Source organism: Sarcophilus harrisii, chromosome 5, assembly GCF_902635505.1.
Source record: "Sarcophilus harrisii chromosome 5, mSarHar1.11, whole genome shotgun sequence".
NCBI lineage: Eukaryota > Metazoa > Chordata > Mammalia > Dasyuromorphia > Dasyuridae > Sarcophilus > Sarcophilus harrisii.
Window position 1 is genome coordinate 190,469,078 of NC_045430.1, and position 22,051 is coordinate 190,491,128.

A 22,051-nucleotide genomic window follows, 5' to 3' on the forward strand; every position below is an offset into this window, starting at 1 on the left:
GTCATAATGATCACCAATATCTCACCAAAAGTAAACCCACCATTCCCCTCGCAAGATGCAACACCAAAAGGCTGCCATGTACTCCCTATTTCCCTATCCTTCCTTCATCTGGTTCTGTCTAGGAATGACCCTCAAGTCTCTTGACACTTGGTTCTAATAAAAACACTCAGAACCTGATGCTTGTCCCGTCCTTTGGAGGTCACTTACCTCTGTAGCACACAACTCCCACAGGTGGAGGAGAGAATATCAAAATACGTTTTCGAAGCAAAGCAAACTTCCAAAGGATGAGGATCTGCTCCCCAAAGAATTTAATAAACTGGGACATACAGCCAGCTGGGTGTGTGATCTGCAAAGAATGAAAATAGGAACAGCTTGGGGAAAATGCCACAAGGAGAGAACTCGACACGAGTACGTGTAAGTCCAAGAAACAAAGCAGTATCCCAACCAGAATCCAGAATTAAGATGCTAAGAGTTGGCTGTGCTCGGATCCAATCAAAGCAATCCGGAGTACTGTAGTTTCTTCTGGGTGTCATATTTAAGTCAGGGCATCAACAAGGTCAAGCCCATCCAGAGGAACCTAACCAATGCTACAAGGTGAGGGGACTAAAACTGTCATCCAAAAATCAGGTGAAGGAACCAGAAATTTTTAGACTGGTTACAGAGAGGTTATCTTGGCTCCTGCCCTCTTGAGAAAACCCTTTTGTCTGGGTCCCTAGGTTCACCCTTTGTTCGTTTATCTTCTACATTCCCATTTCAACTCTCACTCATTTCTGGATGACTCCTAACACTATATCTCCACATTTCTGCAGAGCCACATTTGTTAGCAGATATTTCTGCTTAGATCAAGGATCCTTAACTTTTATGTCATGAAACCCTGTGACCATTTGGTGAAGCCTATGGATTTCTCAAAATACCGTTTTAAATATATAAAACGAAATACAAATGGTTGAAGAAACCAATTATACTGAAACATATCTATCAAAATATTTTCCCAATACAAATTTTCAGACTCCTGAAATATCTATGGACCCATGTTAAAAAATAAATAAATAAATAAATAAAATAAAGGAACCCTGACAAAGAGGTCCACAACCTAAACATGTTGAAAAGCAAACTCTTTTTTCTACCCCAAGTAACAATATTTTACTATAAAGCTCTTTACTTCTTCCATATAGTTGCAGATTAACTACTGGACCCTATTTTGATATGGGAGAGAATGGATGTATAAACACACTTTTTTTTTTTTAACTTTAGCAATATTTTTCTTAAATGTTACTTTTAAAATGTTTTGGATTCTTTTATTAAAAAGTTTTTGCATGAGTGAAGATCTGTTATGGCTCAAAGCTCTATACACTAGAGCAACTAATACTTTGTGTGAAAGTTGCTAAGGAGGAAAAGTTTCATTTGACACAATCAGCTAAGGTACTGATCATTAAACTCTGAATAAAGAGGAAGTTGAGTTATTGAAACTACTGAGAAACTTTGTCACTAAAAACAGGATTTCATAGAAAACAACAGCATCCATTAATGAATAACTTTTCAGGGGATATGGAGGGAGAAGCAGGGGCCTAGACAGAAGATTACTCTTGGGGCAACAGGAATGTTGCTTTTCCTTTGATTAGTATAGTAATCAGGTGTTTTTATTTTTCACTAAAGAGTAAAATAAAGGGCCTGCAATCCTGAAGAAAAAAAAAAATGCCTCCAGGGAATGCCTTCTGGATTTTATAAAGATCCACAGAATATTACAAGAAAAGTTCTCCTTAAGTCTATATAGAACCAAGATTAAAGGAAGCCATAATTATGAAAAAGTTAAGCAAAGGACTAAACTGTACCTAGGCATTTTATTTTAAAACTTATTCTTTAGGATAGTTTACTTCTTATTTAATATGAATCCACCACTGTTTTAATAAGTTTCTTTGTGTTTAATATTAAGATGCATATTTGTATCTCAATCGCCTTTTATGAGAAATTTGATCAACAGAAATATGGGTTCATAAAGCATCACTGCATGTGCTGCCAGTATATTCTAAGTTCTATAAGAGGAAACTGCTCATTCTGAGCTTGCATACTTAATATAAACAAAAAATATATGTCATTGCTTGTTAATCATGAAGGCATGTTCAATTCAGGCTCAATAGTATTTTTAATATCTATATAATAAAAATATAGAGTAATTAGGATACTTCTCATTTCTATTCAAGAATAAATCAAGACAAACCTTCCTATAGCACAGATTGGGGTTAATTCCCAAGGAAACTCATATTTGGGGATTTGTTTTCCCTTTCGAACACTGTAAGGGCTTCAAATCTCATTTCTTATACAAACTATAATGAATTTGGACAAGTCACTTAATTTAATTGGTCTTCAGTTCCCTCATCTGTAAAATGAAGATCTAACCCTAATGGTCTGGGAACCCTGTCAGATCTAGATATATGAATCTGTTCACAGGGACACAAATAAAACCCAATCATATTTAACAATATTCAGCACAATCACAATGGAAAAAGCAAGCGTTGTCACCAGGGCACTTATCCCATCCTACAAAGATTTCTGAGAATGTTACTGGGTCTTACTTACCTTCATCTCTGGATACATATATCGATGGATGGAGGGCAGCCAGTGTACAGGATGCACAGAGTTGGGTTTTCCCTGCCCAGCATGAAGCACACCTTTTTTGTCCTCATAGAAGGCAGCCAGATGGGAATAATGTCCCGGCATCTCCAGCTGGTGTCTGCACATCACACACACACAGTGAGAACACCGACCGGTCCCGCCCTGGATCTTGTTAACAGGACACCAGCTAATCCTTAGGGCAGTTAAGACTTGCCACTAACAAGTGAAAACTCCAGTTTAAAAAACGAGCCTCCTTTTAAAGTTTCACAGTCTGAATGTTTATCAACAGCACTATGTAGCCCCCTCAGAAGGAAATGGGTTCTTAATGACCAAATACCTGCTAACGTCCCATTGCTGCTCTATTACAGAACCGATTTTTCACCCTTTCCAACACAGCACAGGTCCTTAACTTCCACCCCCAGTCTGGTGATAATGATGGGTTCTTTCTCAAAATAATGCTTTCAAATGCATAAAATAATTAAGATTGCATTTATATTGAAATGTTTTTGAAACAAATTTGTAATGAATTTAGTAACATCTAACAGCGATAATAATTTTAAAGTAGTCATAAGCACAAATTCTATTTGGAAAGATATGAAACAACTATAATCTAATATGCAACAAAGGAAGGTACACGCATTTTTTAAGCTTCTTTAGGCCAGGCACTGTGCTATTCAAATATTAGCTTTTTTTGATCAACATCATAACACTGTGAAGTAATTGTATTATCCCAGGAAGAAACAGACAGTCACATGTTAAGTGACTTACCCATGGTCACCTAGCTAGTAATTATCTTCGATTTCATTAAACTAAATCCTCCTGACTTCTGGCCCAGTGCTCTATCCACTGCACCACCCACCTGCCTTCTTTCTTAATCGAAGGAAAAGCTAAATTCTAGTTAGAGGTAGAGGGAAAAATTACTTTTCCCCCCATCCAAAACCCTTCTCAGAGTCTTTGGGCACCAGATAAGAACCCTTATTCAAGTGGTAGCATTTACCTTTTTTCCTGCCTCATTAATCTTTGAGTTACTAAAAATGTGAAAATGTAGATATTCTATAGCTATTCGCACACATGTGAACAGGAAGATTTGGAACAAGTTTTTGAAATGACTCAAGTAAAGTCAACTTTTAGTTTGGGGGTTTTTTGTTTTCCCCCCAGAGAAAATCAATGGAGCCTGCATTCAAACACTGGCTACTCAGTAGGTGGGGGCTGATGGGAGGGAGAGAAACAGCTCTCTGGAGGACAGCTTGAGCTCTGATTTCAGGGCATGGTATGGATTTTTTCCCCTTGCACACGGAGGTGGCCACATAATGAGTAATAAAGAACTGGTTTACAGCTTTTTATTACCATTTCTCAGTTCTCTCAATACCAAAAAATTCAAGGAAGAAATAATATCAAAGTTCTTCTACAAGAGATACTTGACTTCTGAGAATGGGATGCATCACATACCTGCATGTCCACATATAGAAAGCTTAATTGAAATCTGAAACTTTCCACAATGATTATGTCAAGATAGGATCTCATAAATCTTAATATAAGGAAAAACTCCACTGCAAAGAACACTGCTGGGGAAAAATCCAAATGCTTAAGATCAACTACTGATTACTCTGGGGTTCTGCAAAACAGATAACACATAATGGTGCAATGAAACTAATTTTATTTAATCATTCATTTTTGCCCGATTTGTTTTTTTCTTTTTTAAGTTAAATTGTTAAATTTTACTTCACCAAATGTTTAAAGAAGACTTAGCTTTTCAAGCCACTTGATGGTAGTCTCAGATGTCACCTGAATTATTTCAATATGGAATATAAGGAGGAAGAAATAGAAAAAATGGGGAAAGGACAGGAAAGGAGAGAGGGAGGGATAAAGGAGGAAGATAGAAAGGAAAGAGAGAGAATGGAAAGGAAAAGGAGAGGAACACTGGGGTGGGGAGGAGCAGGCAATAAATTGATGTGCCCCAGCACTTTGAGATTGTTACAGTTCTACCAGGACTAAAAATCCTAAATGTACCAGCAAGTAGACTTCTCTAGGCAACTCATAAAAGAGAAATGGACAAGGTAACCAAGACATCCAGATGTGAGTGACCAAGATGGTGAGGAAGCTTCAAAATCATGCCTTGGGGGCTCAGTTAAAGAAGCTGAAGATGTTTAGTATGTTCCTGGGAGAAGGGATATGTGAGGTTAATGATGTCTTCAAGTATTTTCAAGGGCAAGGGAAAAAAAATCAGATTTCTTCTGCTTGGCTTTGAAGGGCAAAACCAGAACCGAAGGATGAAAATTATAGAAAGACAGATACAATACAAAGTACAATAACAAAGAGAGATTTCCTAATAATTTAGAATTGAAAATGGACTCCTTAAAATGCTTCTAAATGCACAAAATAATTAGGATTGTATTTATATTGAAATACATGTATCAAAATGTTTTTAAAACAAATTACTGATAAAGTAATATATATAGCAGCAGATCTTACAACTATAAGTTCTAAAGTAGTCATTAGCACAAATTCTATTTGAAAATATATGCAACAACTATAATGTCAAATGCACAAAGACCAAGCATGGAATGAAAGGATGGAAAGGGAAATGGGGGGATGGAAGCTCCCCATTACTTAAGCTCTTCAAGAAGAAATAGCTGGTCCTTTGTCAAGGATCTTGTCAATCAAATTCATGTTTTGTGCATGATTAGACAAGTGATCTCTGAGATCCTTGCCAAACTGACCCCTCTGGACAGAATATTTATGTTACTGGGCTCAAGTCACCTATGCCAGCTTTATATATACTCTTGGCTTTCTGTCAATAAACCAATCCTATTTTTGAAAAGTGTCCTATGTAGGCCCTGTCAAGCAGGTAGTGGTGTGCAGCAGGTACTTGGGACTGGAAAGAAAGATTCTGTAGAACGATCAGCCAATGGGAGCAACTGGGGGCTCAGTGGAGAGAGTGTCAGCCCCCAGAGTCAAGAAGAACAGAATTTAAATCTGGTCTCAGATCATACTGTCTGTGTGACCCTAAGCAAGTCATTTAACCCTGACTGTCTCAAAGGAGGAAAAAAAGGAACAGTCATTAAGCATCTAAGAATTTATCTTCCCCTAAAATAAATAAATAAAATGAAAAGACCCAAATTGCCTTTGCAAATAAGGAAGAATGAAGAAGTCATAACTTAACCATAGACTGGTTTGTTCTGACTTCCAGCCACCCTCGAGACACTCCAGATTTCTTCATCTTCTCTCCAAACTTGGGCTCTCCTGGAGAATGGCAGAGCCACAGCTCCCCTTGGGCATGGCTCCCCTAGGGGACTTAGGAAGGGAGAAGGGCACTGCTGTGTCTAACACCTCCTAAAACCAGGGTCAGTTTTATCCAGCCCCCTACACTAACCTGTTTTTAGCTAACTTTAGTCTTTGTCTATGAAGAGTACCTCATAACTCCAGCCAAAGAGGAAAAGGAAGAAGTTTGAACCTGTTTTCAGTTTGCCTTATGGGCTTTTGAGATGAAAGGGGATGGAGATCCTTTGGGAAGAATAAAAGGGAAAGTTGGGGTTGTGGAGTAGGGGAGAGGAAGGGAAAGAAAGAAAATATATAGCTATTCCAGCTGAAAAGTAACAACTTTAAAAAAAAAGTCTTTCCCTGACTGCCTACAGGAGATCGTGATACAGTCAAAACTGATAAGATGCTTGACAAATTTTAGATACTGAATTAAAATTCAGTATATGTAAAAGGGGAAATTAAAATGTTAAGAATGAGTTCCCTACAAAACACCCATTTCTGATTTTTACTTTAAAAAGGTGTTTCAAAAATTTACTATGATGCTTTCTTAAAGTTATTATTATTATCATTCATCAGACACCTACTTATAGCACAGCGTGATGCCAGGTCATTTGGAGTAATACAAAAATTACAGTATAACAGTCTTCAATTCCATATGCAATCCTCTATTTTTGTATAATGCAATAACTGAAATATTCGTTTTTATTTGTTGTTACTAATAAAAAGAGAACAAAAAGTTAAATTAAAAACTAAATGACTTTAGAAATATTAGTGGACTTTGAAGAAAAAAAATCCCTGTACAAACCTAAGGAATAACAGTTTAGACCATTGATATAGGAAACTCCCAGAAGAGGATACTCTCTCTGCCAATGCAAGTTACTACCTTCTTTACAGATAAATTATTGTAAATTGTCCTTATGCTTTCAATCTAGCTATTTATTAAAATGTTAGTTTTTCCTATAGAAAAATATAAAGATCAGGGGACAGGGTGTATAGTGAAGAGTTCTTCCCCTAGCATAGGAAATCTTGAGTTCAAATCCTACCTCTCATGCCTATCACCTGTGTGACCCTAGAAAGTAACCTAACATTCCTGGGGCTCAGTTTCCTCATCTGTAAAATGAAGCAATCAAACTAGATAGTCTCCAAGTTTCCTTCCAGCTCTATAGCTATAATTCTCTGACCCTTGGTTACAAATCTGTGAAAAAGTCTTGAGCAACAAGTCAGCATCTCTAATATTAAGCATTTATTAAGTGCCTACTATGTGCTAGATGGCACAGTGGAAAGAGCTTCAGATTTGGAGTCAGGAACTTTTTTATGAGACACAATAGCTGCATGACCCTGGATAAATCACTTAACCCTTTTGCCTCAGTTTCCTCATCTGTAAAATGAGCTGGAGAAGAAAATGGTAAACCCCTTCCATGTCTTTGCCAGGAAAACCCCAAACAGGATCACAGAAGAGGCAGGCATGACTGAACAATACAAGGACCCCAACAATTGTGCTAGGCATTGTACTTAGAGCTCGGGATAAAAAAAATGGCCAAAGACACCCTGGGGGGGAACACAGGCTTCCCGAGACCACTTGCTAAAAGCCACTGCCCAGGGATGGAGGGACCTAGTCAACTCAGACACTGACTAGCAGCTACACGAAACAAAAAAAGCCATAGAATCTCTTTGGATCTAGTTTCCTCATTTATAAAAGGTCAGGGTTTAGATTTAAATGATTTCATGGCCTTTAGGGCTTTCCCAGTTCTAAGAATCACATTTTTTTTGGTGTCAGGATATTAAAATAGTCATGAACATTAAGAAGGGAGAATTCCCTTAAGTGCCCAATGTGCAAATATTACCACCTCCACTCTCCCCAAGAAAAGCCCCTCTAGTCTCAAAGTAAAAGCTTTGCAAGAAAATTTATTTTTATGCTGTCAGTTTGACTTTTAAAAGGCATTCTGGTACCCAGCTCGGAATGCAGTGTGTACAGCTCTGAGAATTTACTTCAAAGAACACAAGCACACCATAAATGTATAAAGATTCTTCCAATTTCCTAGCTTACTTCACACTTCCAAACTATGAAGAACAAGTTAATATAATATGCCCTACTCAAGTTAATATAAATATTATATATATATATAAAGGACAATCCAAAAAAAGTGAAGTTCCTTTTGCACTCCCCTAAGGCAAGGGAGGGATAGTTTTGGTTAGAGTAAATAAAGGTCAAGCAACCCAATACTTTAATTAAGTTACAAGTGATAGGATATGAAAGAAAAGTCCTATTCCAAAGTAGATTGTTATATTGTTTGGAAGTAGACTGATTTTAAAAAAATATTTAAAATCCTTTTGTTAGGAAAAAAAATGTCTTTTGCAATTGTATTGTTATAATGAAACTTGACTGGGGTAAAATCTTTTAGACCATTGGGATTTATAAATGTGGACACGCTCATATAAAACGTACAACTTACCGGACTTGATTCTCTAGGAAGTGCATATATCTGTAAAGGAGGGTGTAAGAAGGCGAGAGAATGCCCACAGATTTCATACGTGCTCCTCGCTCCAGTTCACTCTCCACAGGCATATTGGCGAAGCAGGCAAGGCCAAAGAAATGTCCTTTTCGGAAATAGCTAAGGAAAACCAAAATGGTCAAAAAAAAAAAAAAAAAAATACTCAGAAACAAAGTGAAATGGAATGACTGGTTTTTTTTTTGTTTGTTTTGTTTTTTTTGGGGGGGGAAGCAGTTAATGGGGGAAAGACTTGATGAAAGCAGTTTCTTCATCTGTTTGATAAGCTGGCTGTGAATTGACCTTTAATTTAAAATTCTAAAGATATAGCCCTCTGCAGTGGGGATGTTTAAGAGGCCAAAAGACCAATCCAAATTTGGGGAAAGGGGTAGATTAATGGATAATGATACATTTTTAAAAGCTCATCAGGAACAATATGATTTTAGGAAAATCCTGGAAGACTTAAATGAACTGATGCAAAGTGGAGTGGAATCATAACAATCTATATAGTAACAGCAATACTGGTTTTGGTTTTAGGGTTTTTTAAATTTTGTTTTGTTTTTTAACTTTTATAAAGTACAATTTATTTTAATGGCTGAACTGTTCAGCAATTTTAAAAGGCAGATTATATGCCAGTAAGATGTCTTATTTTCACATGGTTAAGTGAAAATATATTTGTTTACAAAAGACATCTTTGCTTAAGTATTCTTTTTTTTTAAATTACCACTGAAACGTTCAAAAATGATCTGATATGATGGTGATATCAAAGTAGATGTCCCTTCATAAGATAATAACAGTGCATGTAAACATTAATATAAGTAATGGATTAAGTTTGGAAATGATTTAATAACATTACTTTGGGTAGCACAACAGTTTCAGACAGCACTCAGGCAGGTGTGTGAAATGTTATATAAAACAAAGCAACTTAACTATGGTGAACACTATCAAATGAAAACTGGAAATAAAATTACAGTAGAAGCCTTATGTAAAGGTAGAACTCCATTAAATGCATAACATTTAAGTTCTTGATACCACAGTTTGCAAATTTCAACACTATTTTGGAGTAGCTGCTTTGCATGAACAGACATTTGCAGTATTGAAATAAGTCAAGCATAAATCAAGTAGTTTAAAAATACCAACAATATACTTATTGATATATATATATATATAGCATAATTCACTACCTGCTAAAATAAGATTACAATATTACAGTATCCAACATCTTACTCTAAAGTTAAAAAAATACAATAAAACAAAAACAATCCCCAAACAAAAAACATAAAGATTACAGTATCCAACATCTTAACTCTATAATTAAAAAAAAAAACAAAAATAATCCCCAGACAAAAAACATAATCAATGAAAGCAAGAAATAGGATTTGTGGAATTCTAATTTGAACTGACATTAAAGTTTTTTACATAAGAAATAAATGTATATAAAATAAAGAGAAAACAAATATTCCACCAGTGATTTCCAAATGGTTAAACACTACATCAGCTCAAATCCTACCTCTGCTACTATCTTCTGCTAGGATTACCACTTGTCTCCTCTGTAGATAGCTAATCTTAACACTTGTTTGTTGATTGATTAACTGAATAAACAACACTCCATTACTATACAAAGACGTATTTTAGAAGACAGGATTAATAGCTATATTGTAACAATGATCAACTGTGGAAAAGTTAACTACTCTGATCAATACAGTGTTCAACCATAAATATAAAGAATTTGTGATATTCCAGATAGAAAACTCATATTCTCAGAATCCAGACTCCCCACCCCCCCATGGCTAATATGGAAATGTGTTCTGCATGACTTCATATATATAATGGGTACTATATTTCTTATTTTATCAATGGATAATGGAGGGGTATTGGGAAGGACAGAACTTGGAAAATAAAAATTAATTTTTAAAAGCTCATCAGTAAAACTTTTATTTTCTTAATGCAAAAAAGAAAACAAAAAAGGAAAAGGGGACAAAAAAATTTTATTACCATCTTATTAAATTTCTTATTTTTATTATTATCAATATATTTAATAATAACAGCAGCATTACTTTATAAGTATAAAGTCAATTTATCTTTGCAACAATCCTGGGAGTTAAGTAGATGCTACTACCACCCATATATTACAGATGGGAAAACTTAAGCTGACAAAGATGGAAACCTGCCCAGAGTCTCACAGCTCATAAGGACCTGAAGCAAAATTTGAACGTGACTCTCCCTGAATCCACTGCATCGCCCAGCTGGCTTACCCTCCCTATCTCTGAATTCACAATTTTACTGGCATTGTCAACCCCTCACTACTGGCAAGTCTTGTTTCTATCCTGACAACATCACTATAGACATCCCTTCCTCCCCCAGACCACTCCAGGAGTCTTATAATTGGTCGCTCTGTCCCAAATCTCTCAATTAATCAATAAACATTAAGCATCTGCCATGTGTCAGATGCTGTTCTAAGTTCTGGAGATACACAAAGAGAGAAAAGATAGCTCCTGTGCTCGGGGAGCTTACGATCATCCCTACTCCAAGCCATCCTCCACTTACCCACTAATATGATTTTTCTCACCCACTTAAATTACCTGCAGGATTCAACACAAACACCTTTGTTTGGCATTTAAAACCCTTCACCACATGGTGCCTTTATACTTTTCTAGTCCAAGGTCAAGCTGTACTGTCATACTATTGTCCCTCCATCATCATATTGTTTCCAAGACTTTCCCTTGGCTGTTCCTATGCCTAGAAAGCACTCCCTCTTCCATTTGTCTTCTGTAGTTTCCCTGACTTCCTTCAGGATTCAGCTCAAATCCCACCTCTGCTAATACCTTCTACTAGGATTACCTTGTCTCCTCTGTAGATAGCCAGCTTTAACACTTGTTTGTTGATTGATTAACTGAATAAACATCTTTTTAAGAAACAAGGTATACAGAAGAGCTGTACAAAGTTCTTTATATTAATAATATGTACTAAACTAATAAAAGCACCTCCTGACAGTGCTGTTGTAAAAATCAAATAAGATAATAGCTATAAAGGATTCTGTGTACTGATTTGCAAATGTTGTTTTTTATAATACAATCTTAATTCTTGTTTCTTATGTATTTTGAACCAATGACTAAGTTCACAATAAAAAGAAAATTTTAAATGATAAAAAACCATACTGATTGTCAGTGAGTAAGTCTGTCTTCCAGATGAACTGGTTGGAATTAGAGAGGCCCCTTTGAAATGTCACCTACAAAAGAAATAGTCTTCATTTATTCACTGACAAATATGTATGTGATAAGAGCCTTTAGTTAGCTAGTTATCGAGAACTTGGGATTTCTTTTCCTCTTTTCCCTTCCATCTTTTATGCAAAGGGTAGCTTATCAAATGGTTACAAAACTCTCCAGAATTCCTTCCTTCACCTTAAAAAAAAAAAAAGACTCTCAAGAATTTCTCTAAGCCTTTAAGGCCAGCACTTAAATACAAGGTTGAATGAACTTTGTTTTCTTTTTTCACTCTTTTCAGTAAATAAATCATTCTAGATTTTCATTACACAAAAAGGAAATGATGCTTACTTCAGTCCTTGTGACCAAAACTAAGGAACTGATGTTCACTTTCTAGATGAATTCAAAAGGACGTTTAAAGGTCTTTAATCAGCTGAGTTATCTTCAAATATTTCCATTCACTAACTTGTAGAAACATTGAATTCTCTATTTTAGAAATGACTGATTTTCTGAAGTCATCCACTCCCTCAGTCTCAGCCACAAAACAGGAAATACAAATGGGTGGTTTCTGTGTTATCCCCATGGCAAACAGGTTTGTTCTTGGGGAAAGAATAGAGAAAAGACAAAGAATGGTGTAATGAACTCACTTTGTAGTCTTTTTATTACCCAGAATAACTACCCAGATTTAGATAGAGAGTTGTTCTTTTTCAAAAAGCTTCATGAATCAGAAGCCCATCATTTGATAGCAAAAAAAAGCTAACATCTGATAAGAAATAGAACTCACTCTCTTTGGAAAACCACACTAGCTAAGGGAGTAAGGAAGCACACATTTCATTCCGTAGCCTATAACTGACTGTGCCACTGACTCTCAAGACTTTCCCTACCATAGCCCTTAGAAGTACTTTCTCTAAACTCTCATCCCCTAGTTTTTCAGCATCCTCTTTTATAATATAAACATCTCTGCAGAGGCAGGAAGTGCTTTTCTGTTTGTATTTGTATTTTCAAAGTACACAAAGTACACAGTTAAGTGCCTAATAAATGCAAGGTAACCCCACAGAAATTATACTCTTATTTTCTTTAAAAAGTTGTTTTATAAATCATATTAAAAATAATCAGTTCTACTTGCAAAGCTTTTTCTCACAGTACCTTTCAAGGGGTAAATAGAATCTGCATTACTTCTCAATACCTGGAGTCTGTATGTATATTACCTTTATTTTTTACAATATGGAAATCAATGGAAAGGTTAAATAACTTGCCTAAGGTGATACAGCAATAATACATTAGATTCAAGCCTCAGCTCCCGGATCCTACATCCACATGCTTTTTTCCTTCCACATGCAGTCTTTGGGTGTGAGGTCAGAGGTTACAGAAGAGTGAGTAGGGAATGTGAAGGTGATATTCTCCCCCACCACAAGCTACTAATAGAGACAAGTTATGTAGTCACAAGGTCCATGCATCTAGATGCATTTGGGGAACAACATCTCTTGTTAACAGTCTCCTGGCAAGTTCAATGTCTTTCTGTCCTTCCCAAATCCTACTGCCTGAAGATGCTATAGATTTAAAAAATCAGTCCCATATCTTTGATGATCTGGGATCAGAATGAATGGGAAAAACCCCCACTGCAGATGGCATCTTTTCCCTTATTTTCTCCAACCCCCTACAATTGGAGGACTTGGTCATTAAGAGAGATGACTGCTCACATTTTAAAACTCCAGAAGATACAATATGGCTCAAGAGATCAAAGCGATCAAGAACAAATCCCTCTGCCCTCCTCTATCCCAATTTCCCTGTCAACTAACAATAATTCTAAATAATCACTGACATTTGTTTGGGACTTTTTTTTAATACTTTATATAAATGATCTTATTTTTCATAACAACCCTGTGAGGGCTATTAGGGTTAATATTAATAACACTAGAGATATTATCCCCATTTTATAAATGAGAAAACTGAGGCTCAGGGATATCATGGGCCTTGCCTCTGATCACAGACATAATTAAGTGTGTGAAGTGGGAATCAAACCATCTCCCTTATCCAACCCTCTTTCACTACTGCCTCTCAACTAACATGGCACTGAAAAGACCTGAATTCTAATTCTGACATATCTCCGGGACCTAAAAAAATATTAAAGTATCAGAACCTCAATTTCCTCATCTAAAATGAAGAGAACAAACTAAGTGAAAGCTAAAGTCCCTTCCAGCTCCAAATCCTCAGATTCTACAAGTCTAAGTGACTTACTAATAGAAATTAGCAACATTAAGCAGCAGCCACTCGACATTTTTGCTGGTGACATAGATGGGGTCCTTGCTGCTTTCTCTCCTTATTTCTTCAGTGCAGTAGATCTTGTGGTCAACCAGGTCATGCTATTTCCTTCCCTCCTTCATTGGCTGCTGAGTCACAGTTACAGCCTATGGATGCAAGAGAAGCTTCTCCTTTCACTTCAGCCTGCTTTTTACTACAAGTCTTTTGTTCACCCTACCTTAGGAAGGCTTGACAATTCTTCCTTGAAAATGCATTTTGGGGGGGGGGATCTGGTATTATACAATTGAAAAAAGAGACCACCACAAAAGAACAGGCTCACGCCTTATTTAAAGAATAACAATAAGTCTGATCTCACATTAAAACCAGGCGTCTGGGTTTTGATACCAAAAGATAAAGTGTTAATTTGGATCCAAAGAAAACTTCATTCTTTGATGAAAATTTCAAATCACTATGTTGGGGGTAGGAGGTGAAGTAAAGTTTCATAATTTCACATTAGACAAAGAACTTTTTGATGGGAAGAGAGGCAAGGAGAAAGAAAAGGAAGAAGGGGGATATAAGTTCACAAATACTTACATGAAATCAGACTGAATTTTATGGGATCCACTGGCCATGGATTTGAATTCAACTCCTTCCAGATCAATATCTTGGGGCAGACACCATTCCAGCATGTTGCCTATGGAACAAAGGCTACAGGTCAATATGGAATAAAGAGCTCCAAAACTGACTTACCTTGCTACTTAAAGAACCAAACGTTTCCTGGAAGATGTGGAAATAGGCATTATGAAAGAAGAAGTGTTCCTCAGTTTTACATGTGCAGCAAAAGCATCCTCTATGTCCTGTAAGTACTTTCTCTTGAATGTGCTGCTCCGTCTTACTCTACTGTCCAACCTTTTCTTTTGACTCCCAAACTTTTCACATGAGATCTATATCACTGCCCTCATTTTAGCAGGTTTAAGACTATTCTGCTATCCATACCACTCTAGCTTAAAATCAACTTTTCTGAGGACCTTGATGACCTTACCAAATCAAACAATCCATTTTCTATTCTCATTCTTTTTACCAATGTTGACATTGAACTCATCTTCATGAAACTCTCTACTCCCTTAGTTTCCATAGTATATTATGCTTACTTAATTGGCTCTTTCACACTCTTCCCTGCCCACTGCAAATTTAGGTGTTCCCAGAGATTTGGCTCTCAATTCTCTGTTTATCTTTCTCTTATTTCATCACTTAGATCCAGCTGATATCCCAAATCTGGATTTCTAGCCCTTAATCCTTCTCCCAAGTCCTAAATCTGCATTTCCTACAGTCCTTTATAGACTATAAGTTGATGGGGTTGAATATTGAGGTGGAAATATACAACCCCATCAACTTAAAATCAGCATATTCATGGATTCATCCTGTCCAAAAACATCAAAAATCAGTCTTCCCACCCTAAACAACTTCCCTCTTTCTGTCACTGGCATACCAATTTCCCAGTCAAGGAATACTGAACCCTTGGAGTATCTTCTTCACTCTATCATCTTATGTAGTCCATTAAATCTTATCAATTCTTCCTTCAAAGTAGCTTTTGTATCTGATCTAGCTCAATGGAAAACTCTAGAGTCAGAGGAGCAGGATTCAAATCCCACTTTTGCCACTTACTAGACTCGCAACTTTAGGCAAGTCACTTTTAGGAAAGTTAGCTTTCAAATAAGATAGTTGGGGTACCAGGCTTCTTAGGGACCTTCCAGGATGAGGTCTAAGATTCTGTGACACTTTAATTTTTTTTTTGTTAATACACTGTGGATTTTTTAACATTATAGTAATTTTCATTTATACTCATCCCTCCTTATCCTTTTTCTTAAAAGAAAAAAATTTTCTTTTCTAACCAATAATTGTGTCAGACAGTATATATAGTATTCCATATCCATAGCTTCCCACTTCTCTACTGAGAGCCAGGATGCTCTGTTCTCCTGAACAAAGATGTCACTGAAATAATCAAGAAAGTTCAGTTGGCCCCTTCTAGTGTAAGTTAGTAGATACTGTTCTCTTGAGTCAGCTTGTTTCTTCATGTTTCTCTGAATTCCACATATTGTAATTTCTTTTGTAATAAAAATATTCCATGATTTTCATATACTACAACTTGTTCAGCTCCCCTAATTGATGGGCACTTCATCCCCTCATTTCTAGTCTTTCTGCTAATAACAGCAACAATGAGATGTAGTATTTATATGGTACTTTTAAAGTTTGCATATAATAAATGCATATAATATTGCAAAATAAGTTTTATTTCATTTTATCTTCACAACAAGGCTGAGGGCTCTATGCTATTATCATTCTCATATTATACATGAGAAAACTGAGACCGACAAATATTAAGTGACTTTCTCAGAGTCACAGTGCTAGTATATGTCTGAGACTGGATTTGAATTAAGGTCTTTCGGACTAAAGGGCAACAACTCTACCCACTTTAACATCTAAGTGATGCCCAAAGAATGCCATTTTGGAAATTCTGCTGCATACGGGACTTTTTCCCTGTCACTGACTCTGTGGAACATACTTTCTATTCCTCCATCATCAATCTGGTTCTAAGCCCCTATCATTTCATACCTACATTATCATATAACTTCAGAATTGAAGAGCCTCATACAGATTATTTGGTCTGATTTCCTCATTTTCCAGATTTATAACCTCAGGCCCAAAAGGACTTTTACAATGTCTTTTAATTAGGGACAGAGCCAAAGCTATAAATTAGGTCATCCTCTCTCCTAGCCCAGTGCTCTTCTCTTTAAAACATACGATCTCAATTTGCAATCTCCACTATATCTAATGCCTTGTATTCTTGTTGTTCAGTCTTCATGACCCCACTGGGGTTTTCTTGGCAGAGACATCAGAGTGGTTTGCCATTGCCTTCTCCAGTTTATTTTACAGCTGAAGAAACTGAGGCAAACAGGGTAAAGCGACTTGTATAGGGTCACACCACTAAGAAGTGTCTGAGACCACATTTGAACTCAGATCTTCCTGAAACCCAGGTCTAGCACTCTACCCACTGAGCCACTAGCTACCTCTTTGTGTCTTAGAAATACTCAATTATGAATTAGATTTAACAGTTATTATCTGTGTAATGTTTGTGATTATTTCTCTGTACACTAATGGAAACAGAAAACAATTTCTCTAAAGACAGAAGGTCTTTGCTGAAGCAAAAAGCCTTATTCTAAATGTTGACATATTTACTCAGTGACTATTTACACACCAGAGCTGTAAATCTGAATTCCTAAAGAGTCTTTATAAAGTTATACTTTAAGGTACCCCATAAGTCACTTAATTTGCAGAATCTATGTAATAATGATAGCATTTCCTTGGAAAATGGATGAGGCAGATCACAGTAGTTTACTTCCAATTATTTGTCAAATAGTCAAAATTTCAATTTCACAAGGAAAATACCATAATAATAAAATGCTGGTGCAGACACAATCCTATAAGCATCAGATAAACAGTACAATTTAATTCTTTAGAGAGAGCAAATTTCTTACTTGAGTGGTTTTCTCATGAGCTTTAAAATATCATAATCAAAAGATCACAGATGCAGCCAATCAGTAAATATAAGGCGCTACTACACTCCAGGCACAGTGCTGGGCACTGTGGATCCTCCACAGAGGAGGAAGTAATCCTGCTGAAAAGAACTTACATTCTGATGGGAGAGAAAATAAAAGTTATATGATTTTTTTGTGCAGCAAGATAACTGTATAAATATGTACACATATGTTGGATTTAACATGTATTTTAACATATCTAACATGTATTGGACTACCTGCCAGCTAGGGGAAGAGGTAGGGGGAAGAGGGGAAAATTTGAAAAAGATTTTGCAAGGGTCAATGTTGAAAAAATTAGCCATGCATATGCTTTGTAAATAAAAAGCTTCAATTAAAAAAATAAAATAAAAATAAATTAAGGTTTAAAATAATTGAAAATTAAAATATATACATTATTAAAATTAAAAGTTAAAAATTTTAATTAAAATACATTAATGGTCTATGCTCAGTTTCTGCCATACTGCTTTTCAGTTTTCCCAACAATTTCTACCAAATAATTATTCTTTGATATCCTTTGATACATAAAGAGAGCATCATATATAACAATACTCCTTTAAGAACAACTTTGAGTGAATAATTTTCTGACTGTAAATACTCAAATTAACTATAATGGATATATAAAGGAAGACACTATCCTATCCAGAGAAAGAACTGATAAACAAATTATGTAAAGAATAGTTTTATATACATACACACATACACATTTGTGTCTAATAGTAGCCATTTATAGATTGGGAGGGGAGGGAAGAAAAAAAAATTTACATGGTAACTTATTTAAAAGGAAGCAAGTTACACATAATAGATTTGCAGTTTCATGTACAATCATTTTTTTAAATTATGTTATGCTATGAAAATGCTTGTTTTAGTACATAAATAAAAAACGCATAGCTTTTAAAATTCCAAGTTTCTTGAGGGCAGATTCTGTCTTTTGCCTCTTTTTATTTCCCCAGTGCTTAGGACAGTATCTGGCACACAGTAGGTACTTAATAAATGTTTACTGATTGATGTGGGGATGAAGAATCAGACATGACTGAAAATGACTAAATAAAATGATTTATAGTTCTGTGTGTCAACCACACAAGATCAGATGCAAAAAGTGACTAGAGTCAACATACTCATTTTCATATCCACCATCTCCTTATCAGCAGACACCAAGAGAACTCCATCTCGAGAGGCAGACCCCAGATTGGGTAGGAGTTCCCATTTTGAATGGACACAGAGATGGAGGAGGCAGAGGAGCAAAGGGAGGTGCACGAAACCAAGCTTCACTCACCAAGGGGACTCCTGTCGGGGTTTCTGAGAGCCTTCCCTTTACTGGGGTAAGGTTCCAAAAGCTGGATCGGAGGCATGTCCTCCCTTATGTTCAAGGGACAGAAGGGCTGTTGACGCACCCCAAAGAGGAAAGAGAAATTAGATAATGACATGATAAGCTCTGAGGAGAGACTGTACCCTGAGTCATAGAGAAAGAGCTCAGTAATGAACCGAGAGAGACAGCAGATAAAGGATCCGCTCTGGAGTCTCAAAACTTGGCCCCAGACACTAGCTGTGTGACTCTGAGCAAGTTGCTTAACCCCAATCACCTCTACAATAATTATTTATTCATTGTTAATTGTATTATTTAATTTTATATATACATGTATATATATATTATTATTATTTAATAATAAACTTGTTGAGGAGGCTGGTAAAGGATATAATAAGCTGTGTTCTCAATTCAGAAACCAATACAGGGCACAGAACCAGCTTATAAATTAGGGTTCCAATCCCAGTTTTGCTACATATTACTCTAATCGCTTCAAATATCCCTTTTCTGGGCCCCCACTTTCTCATGTATAAAATGAAGCAGTTGAACTAGATGATGTCTAAGATGCCATTTTTAAGTCCTACAACCAACTTCCATTTCTGGAACATTCAGATTCTTGAATAACAACTACCCACACATTTCCTTATAATCACAGGAGACATGTAGTTCAGGTATTAAGATCCCTGTTTTAAAGATAAAAAAATGACCTTCATCACAGATTGGTACCCAATACCAGGGAAACCTATGAGCAGATAAGTGATAAAGTGGATAGAGTACCTGGTCTGAAGTCATCTTTGACTAGAGAAGGAAAAAGCAGACCACTCCAGTATCTTTGTCAAGAAAACCCCAAATCATATCATGGAAAATCAGACATGACTGAAACAACAACCAGGGAAAACTTACTTGCTCATATTCTTGGTTCTTCAATTTTCTAAATGAGTAACTGGTCTCGCCTGGCCTGGCCCTAAAAGTGAAGGAACGGGAGCTGGGAGAAGGAGATGGTTGCTCTGTACCTTTGTACTCCATTAAAAGGGCCAAAGGCAGAATAGGCAATTTCTCACACAGATGCCTGAGCTAATTTAAAAGCCATAAGCTTCTTTCTCTTCCCTCCAATCATTTTTCTTTCCAATTCTTAGATTCTAAAGCTGCTTCTCACAGTTAAGTAGAGCTGCATAAGGTCTTTCTCCCCCTGAAGTGAAGTAGAATGTGTTTGGGACTGTGGTCATTTCATAGTCAGTATCTATGTTCCTTGAAGATTAGAACCAAGTTATGTTTTCTTGGCTCATGGAAGCTCCAAAGATGGGGAGCAGTGGGGCCCTGGATCACAGAGCTCACCTTTAAGGCAGTGAAGCTGAAGCCTGTAGGGAATCCCAGTAAGTCTCCGGCACGCCTCTGTGTACATTTATTTGCTAAGAACTTTGGAATGCCCCCCTTGCCATCTAATAAATCTCAGGAGGCACTGGGGAAAATCGCCATCTTCTGGCACCTCGGGTAATGAATTCATTCATGGTCGGCCTGCATTTACCCTGAGAACCTGGCCGGTTCCTAGAGTAAAGACAGGACTCCTAAAGGAATAAAAACAAATATTCTCTTAATAGATCTCTAGCAAGAGAACATCCCTGGTCTGTGGGGAAGTGTTCTATCTCAAGGTCACATATCAATGGGAATATTCAGCACGTGCCTTCTTTGTTCTCAGCCTATAAAAACCCCTGAGTGGAAAGGGACTTTGAGAACTCAGGAGTTGGTACCACCTGCCTGACACCATTTCCCACTCTAGACTGGATCGCTGTGACGGGGATTCTCCCAGCTGTTGGAATCCAGAGGTTCCTCAAAGCAGTGCCTATTGTCTGTTTCTTGTACTGTCTTGGTGATCACCGCGTCTTTTAATTGTGCATTATTTTTATGCCGTTTTCTCTTTTTCTTATTTAAATCAAGGTTCTGGGCAGTAACAAGCTTCTGTATTTCAGCTTTTTAAGTCTGTACCTGTTTGATGTGAATTCCGATCATAGATTAATTCTACAAGACCATATTTAAACCATCTGGCTGAGTGACAGTCTTCCCTAACATAGTCTGGCTTTTATTTTCTCTGTTCAGTTGTGAGGGCTGGCTGAAGCATACTCACAAAGGACTTTATCACAGGAATAATGACATTACAGATGGCCAAAAAAAGACAGTTAATAAGTAAAGAGGTCCTCAGTCTAGAGAAGAGTCTGTTCCCTATGCTTGTTATTCCAAGTATGGAAGCACTGCCAATTCACCTCTGCCTCATTGAATCTCAAGTTTCCATCAAAGCTCAGCACAAGAACCACATCCTGCTGGAAGTCTGTCCTGATCCCTCCCCCCTTATCAAATATTATTACTTCCCTCATCCTCCAAAATGCTTTTGTATCTACTTCGGACAGGGTGTCCCAAAATTTTTACTGCCCTCTTAAGCTTAAAATGGCACTAAAATTTTGTATATATTCTGTATTTATTTTTTCTGGGTACATGTTGTCCTTTCCTTCCCTCCAAAGGAAAGTAAGCTCCTATTTCAGTTTTGGTTCTGTTTCCTCAGCACCTAATAAAGTTATCTTAATAAATATTTACTGAATGAATGGAGATTGAGAATCAATAAAAGACATTGTGTCAAAAAAAAATTCAAAAAAAAAAAAAAAAGAAAAAGCCCTGCCCTAGAGGACCTTATGATCTAATGGGAGAGACAACATGCAAACAAGTTATTCAGAGCAAGGATAAGTAGGAGATAATCAAAAGAGAGGATGGAGAAGGCTTCCCAGAGAAGATAAGGTTTTAGTTGGGACTTGAGCTTTCCAAGCATGAGGGACAGCCTGAGAAAATGCCTCGAGTACAGAGAGAGGGAGTTTCTTTTTGTGGGACAGCCAGGAGGGCAGGATCAGTGGATCAAATGTACCTATTAGGGAATAAAACATAAAAAGACTGGAAGTAAAAGGGGGGCAGTGTATAAAGGGCTTTAAATGCTAAATACAGCATTTTGCATTTGCTCTAGGAAGTTTTACTGAGGGATGTGATAAGATCAGATCTGTGCTTTAGGCAATCACTTTTGTGGTTCAACTGAGAATGGATTAGGGCAGGCTAGTTAGTGCAGTAGATAGAGCACTAGCCCTGGAGTCAGGAGGATCAGCGTTCAAATCTGCCCTCAGGCACTTAACACTTCCTAGCAGTGTGACCCTGGGTAAATCACTTAATCCCAGTTGCCTCAGCAAAACAAATAAACAAAAAAAAGAAAGGGGCAGCTAGATGGCACAGTAGATAGAATGCCAGGCCTAGAATCAGGAAGACTCATCTTCCTGAATTTCATTCTGGCCTTCAACACTTGCCAGCTGGTGA

General features: G+C 36.9%; 1 protein-coding gene across 1 annotated transcript in view; it reads right to left on the minus strand.

Moving 5' to 3' along the window:
- The window catches only part of DENND11 (DENN domain containing 11), a 46,176-nt gene that overhangs the window by 8,292 nt on the left and 15,833 nt on the right, over nucleotides 1-22,051 (minus strand). The window contains exons 2-5 of the mRNA XM_012551070.3: nucleotides 14,402-14,501; nucleotides 8,328-8,486; nucleotides 2,578-2,731; nucleotides 208-346 (exon numbers count right to left, since the gene is read on the minus strand). Coding sequence (XP_012406524.2) covers nucleotides 208-346; nucleotides 2,578-2,731; nucleotides 8,328-8,486; nucleotides 14,402-14,501 — 552 coding nt within the window. The remainder of the gene's footprint in view (nucleotides 1-207; nucleotides 347-2,577; nucleotides 2,732-8,327; nucleotides 8,487-14,401; nucleotides 14,502-22,051) is intronic.